We start from the raw sequence: 10,132 nt of genomic DNA on the forward strand, positions 1-10,132 counted from the left end.
GGTCCCTGAGGTCCAGTGATCAAAGCCTACTGGTTGTGCAACGCACCAGGCTAAAGACCAAAGGTGACAGATCATTTGCTGCTGTGGCCCCCAGACTCTGGAACTCTCTCCCCCTGAGCCTGAGATCAGTGGACTCAGTGAACTCCTTCAAAAAGCAGCTGAAGACTCACTTGTTCAAGCTGGCTTTTGTATGACCTTCTTCAACCCCTCTCTCTTTACTCTGCTCTCCCCACCTATTCCACCTTCCTCAGGATCCACTGATTTCCCTCTTTCCTATTCACTCTCTCTTAACATTTTTTAATCCCAATTGTCTATTTCTGCTCATTTTAAATATATTTTTAAACATTTTCTAAATGCTTTTTTATATTTTTACATTTTTTGTTTTTGTGAAGCGCCTCATGATTTTTATCTTGAGAGGGGCTATAGAAATGATATTTTCTTCTTCTTCTTCTTTATCAGTATCAGCCAAAACTGTGATCTTAATATCGGTATCGGCCCAAAAATTTCATATCGGTGCATCACTAGTAAAAACTACACATCGTCTCTTTAAATATGACTGTTTCTTCAGCTTGAATTTGTACCCAGAAATGAAGTGGTCTGTTTCAGCGAAGCTCCACCCTTACATGTGACTCAATGATTTATTTACTCACAATATTGTTCCAGAAGTGCAGTGGTTTTTCATGCATGCAAATGAATTGATCAAATCCAACTATCTTACACTTTCATAATTAACACAGGACTCATAGATAAAAATACAATAAAGTATAGCTGAAATGTGACCTTACAACCCAAACACTGCATGCTACTGCCCACTTTTTATTTTTTCCTTTCACCAGGTAGCCAAGTGAGATAAATAGAAGACATGCTCTCCAGAGGGAAATTTTCAATACACTACCAGGAAGGCAGAGAGGAAGTACAAGTATAGTTTAATAATTCATGCTACTGTGTGAATAAATGACAACATAAATAACAGTGTTCACGCAGATAAACCGAAGGAGGAAACTTGTGTACTTCAGCATCAGTGTTGGTGTGGTTTATGAGGACCTTTATCTGAGGTCAACACACTCAAACACTAAGTTGGAAGCCGGCTTGTGTGTTTTAAGTCCAAAAGATAAGAATTTGTTGAGTGCTTCTGGGTAACTGGATGCTGTGTGTGTGTGTGTGTGTGTGTGTGTGTGTGTGTGTGTGTGTGTGTGTGTGTGTGTGTGTGTGTGTGTGTGTGTGTGTGTGTGTGTGTGTGCAAGAGCCTAAATCCCAAGCAACCACCTGCAAGATTCCTGTGGATTATTCATGTATTTATTGGAAAGTTGCTTATAATAAACCAGCGGGATACCGATCCCCCCAATGCAAACCAAATATAACAACTATATTATGAACTGAATTTTAATGCTCTGTTGCTTATTTTACCTGTGACAGCTGTCTTGGATCAGGAGCCCCGAACAGAGATGAGCTGGAGCTGAAACTAATGGCTCCCCTCCGGCTGAGAACATGCTTGGGAACCGGCCTGTCAAGAGGCAAAACCGGCAGCTGATAACATACTTCCATTGAATAATCAGGGCTGGATCCGGATCAAAAATCTATTTACAAAATAAGATGAAAGTATGCAATGAAAAAACAGGTGAATTGGGGAAAAAATCTCCCCAAAAGAAAAAGTCGAAAAAATAGCTTTCAATATGGTGAAAACGATCTGATTCTGTTCATTATGAGCGAGTCAAACTTGTCCAGATAGCCTTCATCGATGCTGCGTGTCATCTGCCTCCACAGTTTTACCTCCTCTCGGTGTCATTCTGCAGAAAACAATTCATGCCGCTGTTGTATTTGCCCCTTTCTTTCTCATTTTGCTCAAATCCGGGCCCACGGACGACGAGACCTTCTTCTTGCCATTTTCTGGGTCTCTGTGAAATAGCTTCCTCATTTTCAAAGCAGAGAAAAAACGTCCGCTCGCACGGGTTTCGTGGCGTTCACAAATCCGCATTCATCACGTATCCCGATGCGAAAACAAAAGGCACGACCGCGTCCAAAAAATACCGTCAACATATCATTTTTCCTCCTTTTTTCTGTGCTGCAACGGAACAATCCCGGCGCGTGAAGTGAGGCAGCTCCGGGAGGATGTGGGGTCGTGGTCGGGGAGATTTTTCCTCGTTCACAACTCAACCGGTGGTGAAATATAATCAACATGTAGGGCTTTTCCGTCTTTTCTCTGAAGATGCATGATGAAGAAGCGGCGAAACACCAAGTGGCTCACAAAGAGAGAGGGAGAGGGGAACCCCAACGTTCGTCTCATTCGCCGCGGCTCCGGCGCGTTTTAATCAAACGCAATGGCACGAAAAACAAAAATACTGACCTACGGAGGAAAAATTAACAACCTAGAGTGTGTCTACGCGCTATAACTACCTGTCTATCGTCCTAACCAGGCTACTGTATGTTTTCAAAGCGCACACCACCTGCCAGAGATGGTGCTGTTGGAGCGCGAGCAACAAAATAAGGAACGCCCTTTGTATGAAATTAGCCAATGATGTCGAGGCAGTATTTGTAAGCTGAACGCTTATTTGACAATATGCTCAAACTGATATGAAACGACGCGCGTGAGTAGCCGGAAAGCCAGGGCGATCCCTAGACCAATATAAGCAGTCATTTGCAGACAGCGTGGACTTTCTCAAGGGTATTCCTCCACAACGGGGCTTGCCCTGCAGCGGTCCACATCATTGCCTGTGATTACCTTTCTCTCATGACTCATACTACTTGGGAGCTGAGACACATCGGGAGAAAGCTCTGCAAAATGCATTTTTCTATTGAGCTATGGGAATATTCTCCACGTGCACGCGTCATTCAAATGCATGCACATTTTACTGTCACACCTGTCTCTGAATGAGAAAAAAATAATGCTTTGTTTTGGCTTTTTAAAGATAATCTTTTTGGACTATGTAAGAAGATAACTATTCTCATCAACTTGTCATCCAGAATGAGACAATTTTCACGGGAGGTTTTTTATGGTACGCTCATGTGCGAGGGGACAATACCATGGCAACAGAGCCACTTCCACTGCAAGTACAATCCCCTCCCTCCTTATATTCGTGATCCTGGATATGGTTCTCTGCCACCATTTCCCCACCCCCCAAAACGAGGCCTTGGATCTTTTTAGGGCAACACACAAACATCTTTAAATGACCAAGATACTTTTGAGAATGTGAAAATTATTCATGCTTTTTGAGCCTTAACATGGAGATGTAGGATGATCAGTAAGACAAATAACTCCCACTTTTGCAGAGCAAACCCTAAGTAAGTTTCTGAGTTTCAGCTCAATTTCTTAAAATTCTTGATTTTTAAATAAAATATTCGATGCATCTTCTGCAAACACAACAGAGATATTTCTCAATGCTGAGCCTACAAACCTGTTGTTTCCTCAACTGCTTGCTTTCATCCCTTGTTTGCACACAGCAGCGTTTATTATACTCCCACTGCTTTAAGTGCTCATTTGGGAAAATGACTCGGGAAGTATTTCTATTAATTAACTTCTGCCACTGCCTTTCTTGTCACCCTGCACACCTAAACAAACAGCAATGTGCACTGAAGCACACATGTGAAGCAGGTACACGCTCCAGTACCCATCTCAGGAGCCCTAAAAAGATGCGCTGTACATGTGGTAATAAAGAATCAGGTTCAAGCATTAAAACTAATTCAATTCAAGTTTATTTATATAGCGCCAAATCACGACAAGAGTCGTCTCAAGGCACTTCACATAATAAACATTCCAATTCAGGTCAGTTCATTAAGCCAATCAGAAATAATGTTTCCTTAAGCCAATCAGAAATAATGTTTCCTATATAAGGAACCCAGCAAATTGCATCAAGTCACTGACTAGTGTCAGTGACTTTACAGCAATCCTCATACTAAGCAAGCATAAAGCGACAGTGGAGACAAAAACTCCATTTTAACAGGAAGAAACCTCCAGAGAATCCTGGCTCAGTATAAGCAGCCATCCTCCACGACTCACTGGGGATCGAGAAGACAGAGCAGGCACACACACACACACACACACACACACACACACACACACACACACACACACACGCACGCACGCACGCACGCACGCACGCACACACACAAAGACAAGTAATGTGTCTATAGTTATATTTTGATGTCTTAGTAAATATTCTATTTGGTGAAAGATAAACTTTATTGTATTTATCCTAGTGGATCTATAATTAAATGGATAAACTAGCATTAGCACATCCAACCTCAAGGAAAGCAAAAAGTTATTATCAGGAGAGGGATAATGTTTTAGTGGTTAGCAGCAGTGTGCTGGACGATGGCCCCCTCCATGAGGCCACCACAGCTCAGCAGAACATCATTGTAGCTTCTTCTGGAGAGAAAAACACTTACAGAGAAAATACAGTTAACAGCTGAAATTGCAGAAAATAGTACAGTTAAAGAGCATACTGTAGAAGAAAGCAGTAGTGTGTGAAAAGTGGACAGTGTGTCCTCCAGCTGTCTAAGCCTATAGCAGCATAACTACAGAGATAACTCAGGATAATCTATCCTATTTAAATGGAGGGATGTTGGAGTCAGGGCAAGGGAGAGCCGTCTTTACCGACTGTACACTCCACCTCCCTGTACTCCCCCACTTGTCCAGATTTAGGCTAACATCAGATTTTAACCATAGGCCCTATCAAATAAAAATGTTTTAAGCCTATTCTTAAAAGTAGACAAAGTGTCTGCCTCATGGACTAAGGCTGGGAGCTGGTTCCACAGGAGAGGAGCCTGATAACTAAAAGATCTGCCTCCCATCCTAATTTGAGATATTCTGGGAACCACCAGTAAACCTGCAGTCTGAGAGCGAAGTGCTCGGTTAGGAACATATGGAACAATCAGATCACTGATGTATGATGGAGCTTGATTATTAAGAGCTTTATATGTGAGAAGAAGGATCTTAAAATCTATTCTGAATTTAACAGGTAGCTAATGTAGGGAAGCTAAGACAGGAGAGATATGATCTCTCTTTTTAATTCTCATCAGAACTCTAGCTGCAGCATTTTGGACAAGCTGAAGACTTTTAACTACATTCTGTGGGCTTCCTGAGAGTAATGAATTACAGTAATCCAGTCTTAATGTAATAAATGCATGAACTAGTTTTTCAGCATCACTCCTGGAAAGGATGCTTCTAATCTTAGCAATATTCCAAAGGTGGAAAAAGGAAATCCTACAAACCTGTTTAACCTGGGATTTGAATGACATGTCCTGGTCAAAGATAACACCAAGGTTCCTTACTTTGTTCTCGGAGATTAATGTAATGCCATTCAGGTCAGGCGATTGGCTATAAGCAATTTCCTTTTCTGGATTTCTGGTCCAAAGATGAGAACTTCCGTCTTGTCTTGATTTAAAAGCAAAAAGTTTAGAGTCATCCAGTTTTTATGTCCTCAAGACAAGTCTGTAATCTACCCAACCGCTTAGGTTCATCAGGGTTAATGGATAAATATAACTGAGTATCGTCAGCATAACAGTGGAAGTTTATCCCATGCTGTCTAATGATTTTACCAATTGGGAGCATATATACAGTAAAAAGAATTGGTCCAAGCACTGAACCCTGTGGTACTCCGCAAGTAACCCTGGAGTATGAAGATGATTTGTCATGTACATTTACAAAATGAAACCTGTCAGAGAAGTAGGATTTAAACCAGCCTAACGCTGCTTCTTTGATCCCTACAACATGTTCAAGTCTTTCTAAAAGAACATTGTGATCAACTGTGTCAAAGGCAGCACTGAGATCTAACAAGACTAGAACAGACACAAGATTCTTATCTGAGGCCATGAGAATATCATTTGTAACTCTCACTAACACATTTTCAGTGCTGTGATACTCTCTAAAACCAGACTGAAATTCCTCAAACAGAGCATTAGTGTTTAAATGCTCACATACTTGGATGGCCACTATTTTCTCCAGGACTTTGGATAAAAATGGAAGGTTAGATATTGGTCTTTAATTCATTGGGTCATCTGGATCCAGAGGAGGCTTCTTAAGTGAAGGTTTGATTACAGCAACCTTAAAATCTTGTGGTACATATCCATTTACTAAGGATAGATTGATTATATCTAGAATGGGGGCAGTAACCAAAGGAAATGCTTCTTTAAATAATTTGGTTGGGATTGGATCCAAAATGCAAGTTGAAGGTTTAGATGAAGCTAATATTTTTGATAAATCTGAAAGCTCAACTGGATCAAAACGGTTCAAGCACAGATGATGTTCTACAGTCACCTCTGATGCTGCCTCACTTACTGAGGAAGAAGAAATCGCATTAGGGAGGATGCTAAAGATTTTGTTTCTAATAGAATTAATTTTACTTTTAAAAAATCCCATGAAGTCATTGCTGCTGAGGGCTAAGGGAATAGATGGCTCAGAGCTATGATTCTGTGTAAGTTTAACAACTGTACTGAAAATAAATTTAGGATTATGCTTATTCTCCTCAATTAGTGCTGAGAAATAAGCAGTTCTAGTTTGTCGAAGCTTATTTTTATAAAGCACAAGACTATTTTTCCAGGATAGGTAGGCCTCCTCATGGTGCGTAGAGTGCCATGTTCTCTCCAATTTCCTAGAGTTTTGTTTTAAGGCTCGTAAATGAGAATTAAACCAGGGAGACAACTTCCTGTCCCTAATTACCTTCTTTTTTAAAGGGGCAACATCATCTAATGCCACACGTAAAGAGGAATTAACATGATGAACTAATGCATCAATTTGTGAGGGGCTAGAACTGAAAATATTGCCCTCTGCTACATGCCTCTGAGATTCTGAGGACGGTAAAGATGGAACAGTTGATTTAAAAGATGCAACTGCATTCACACTCAATTTATGCAATGGCGCCCCCTAGAAAATTGCTGCCCCCCCCCCCCCCCCCCCCACCAGCAAAAGCCAGTGTTAATAAATCATATTAATGTTCACTCAAACCATAAATTGATCTTATTTATTCAAGCATAATTTAAAAACAAAATTAATATAATACAATTAATGAGTAAAAAAATAATCAGAATTTAAAAAATACATATGTTTCTGCTGCTCACACTTTAAAAAAGTTTTTATCTCCATGGTTTTTCGTGAACACAGCAAGAGGTAAACATTTATTTGAAAATGTATTTTTTAGTTTAATTCATGAATTAAACTAAAAAAAATTGATTTTCAAATAAAATTTTAAATAACTGAAATGTATTTTTCTGAAATGTTTATGTTTGTAAAATTGTGGTTAAATTTTTTGGATACGTGCTGTTTTAACATTTTTTTTTAAATAAAAACAAATAGAGGAGCAATGCAGTACATCACCACAGGCTAAACTCTCCCAGAGTTACCACAAGGGCCAATTTGGTGTGCCACCCCAAAAATTTCTTTGGCCTCGTCTGGCCACCCATCAACATATTCTGGAGGTGCCCCTGAATATATGCAGCATTATTTACAGATAATTAGATTAAAAATAGACACATATGCATGGTTTTCTATATGTCCCTTAGTTGCAAATCTTCTGTACTTCTTTTACACTGCAGAAATTAACAATAAATTAACTAAAAACATTTTTGCTGCGTGTATGCAGTGCCCTCTTATGGACATAATGCATAGTTACAACACATTGTTTTAAAAGCTCTGCAATACTTATTTTATTAATCAAAAATGCAAAAGTTAAAGGATTACCATTATTGATCTAGATTAAAATGTAGGATTCTACGTGCAAGGCTTCCTATATTAAATTTAAGCAGACGTTTAGAGGTGTATATTTTAAATGTGTCTGGTTATGTCTCATCTCTTATTCATGAAAAAAGTGTCCATGCCACTATGTGAGTAGTGAAAGTTGCAGTTAACACAATTCACTATTACATATGTCAGCCACTAGATGGCAGCATTTCTCTGTATTTGGAAAGGTATCAAAGCTTTACAAGCTCAGCTCAGGTAATTTGAGGGAAGAGAATATAAACATAGTGTTATAAATTTTGCATAAGTGCAAAACCTGGTAGAAGGTGCAGAAAAATTCTGGTAAGAAAAGACAAATATCTTCTGCCGACAATGCATTGATAAGGTTTGCCATTTTTGCACAACTGCACTGACACTCAGCTATATTAGGTGAAGAAGTAGGAGAACACGGCTGAGGTTAGTTTGCAGGTACAGGTAACAGGTATCCTGTTTGAAAAATATGACTTCACTAGGTCTTTTTATCTTTCTTCACATGTGATCGAGCTGGTCATGGGACAGGTAACAATACATTTCAGGGAAATTCTGCAAAGGATTCCAGATGTCCTACATTTTCCTCCTGGTAATTAAACTAGCTACAGTGCATTAAATCCCTCTGAAGTTTTCAGGGTCTGAGGTTTACGTTGCGCCAAGAGAAGCATCTCCGTTTATCCCAGAACCACAAGTTTAAGTGGAGCTTTAAACACGCTGACGTCTTTTTTACATCATCACACGGCAGATGTTGCATAAATTTCCACGTGGAAATCTTACTGTATTGGTTAAATGCTTCAAGGGAGTTTATTTTAAACGTTATCTTTTCACAGTATAAAGAGTTGAGGCTCATTTTATATTCGTTGTACAAATCTGCTGGGGTACAAATGTTATTTCAGAAAGAGTGTTGGACTTTCACGTCAGCTTTTTTCATTATAAGTTCAACTTATCACACTTTTATAACATTCATTTATTAAACTAATGAGTTATCTCTAAAATGTTATAATCTTTACCTTAAAGCCACAACATGGGCTATGAGTTTCATCCGCGGTTTCCATGGTGGCGTCACAGGGGTTTACCCACATAGATTTTAATGGGCCCTACATGGGTTTTCAGAGAGACCCGGCTTGACTCATCCATAGGTTTGTTAAAATCTATGTGGGCAAATCCATGTGGGGCCACCATGGAGACTGTAGACAAACCCAGTTTTTCTGGAGGACTGGGAGATGCAGGAAGATCAGAGACAGACAGGACAGGAAGATAGGAAAATAAAAACCAAGAAAACAAAACAAAGTTCTTAACAAAATAAAATGTAGGTAGATTTATCCCACTACACATTTGTACCTGTATAAAGCAATAATTTATCAGCATGTAGTATTTATATAGTTGCTACAATTCAGATCATCTTCAAAACTCCGACCCATGCGCAGGGACGTATCTAAGCATTTTGGGGGCCGAGGCTAAATAGACCCCTGCCAGGTGTTTTAAGTTGAAGTGCTATCTGTTTTTATTTTAGACTTTTTATATTTGCAATAAAGTCCAAAAGTGAATAGTTTATGTTATTTATTACTTGATTGTTAAAGCTACCTCACAGAAGTGATCTGTTGTTAAAAATTAAAATAAAAAGGTAATTAAATAAAAAATAAGGAACATTCTGGAACTGTTTCTTCCTTTTCTTTTATTTTATGTATCAAAAGTAATTAAGTAATGATATTTTGTGTCCATCAGTGTGGATCTTTTACTTCTTGGTTAATTTTAGTATTAATTGACTCATGTTAGTGTTAGCTCGTTGTTAGCGCTAGCTACAGCAGACTGCTGCAGGGTTGTTTACGACAGTTGTAATTCCACTTTCAACCGGTAGGGCGGAGGAGCAGGAGACTGCTCGTGTTACTTTAAGCTAAAGTACAACTGAAACCAGTTTGAAAGCAATAGCTTAAAGTAAAAAAATTGCTAGTGTTGCTTTAAATTTAACCTTCTGAGAGTGTATTTCCATTATGGTCTCATTAACTGCTTCGTTGTAGCGTTGACTTACAATAACTTACATAAGACAAATGAAGTGAATTTAAACTTTTTTATACTTAAACATTATTGTGATTACCATAAATAACACCGTAGAGGCACGTTCACCATCACCGCGGCAATTTCCTCCTGTATTTACATTTATTTTTACATTTATATTTCACATCAATAAAACTCACAGAATGAATGATCCTCTCTCTTACAGACTTTTTAAATCACAGGCACTGATTGCTTTCCATCTGACTTCCACCCCATCTAAAATATTCATACAAGCGAACAGATGGCACCCTTTGCTCTGCTTCCTGTATATGTTGTTAGTGCGCTTGTAGAGTTGTTTGAGTGTTACGTGTGTATCTTGAGTATCTTTGGAAGTGCCTGCAGACCCTTTTTACTATACGTACTGAAATTACAGCTGAG

The 10,132-nt window shown here is 39.0% G+C and overlaps 1 protein-coding gene across 3 annotated transcripts in view; it reads right to left on the reverse strand.

The window, feature by feature from the left end:
- The window catches only part of pde7a (phosphodiesterase 7A), a 37,812-nt gene extending 35,098 nt beyond the window's left edge, over positions 1–2,714 (reverse strand). For all 3 annotated transcript variants that reach the window (XM_054751168.2, XM_054751167.2, XM_054751166.2), the window contains exon 1: positions 1,408–2,714. In XM_054751168.2, the coding sequence (XP_054607143.1) occupies positions 1,408–1,545 (138 nt within the window). In that variant the 5' untranslated portion in view covers positions 1,546–2,714. The remainder of the gene's footprint in view (positions 1–1,407) is intronic.
- Between the last annotated feature and the right edge of the window lie 7,418 nt (positions 2,715–10,132).

The sequence above is a fragment of the Nothobranchius furzeri genome, chromosome 7, assembly GCF_043380555.1.
Source record: "Nothobranchius furzeri strain GRZ-AD chromosome 7, NfurGRZ-RIMD1, whole genome shotgun sequence".
NCBI classification, from domain to species: domain Eukaryota; kingdom Metazoa; phylum Chordata; class Actinopteri; order Cyprinodontiformes; family Nothobranchiidae; genus Nothobranchius; species Nothobranchius furzeri.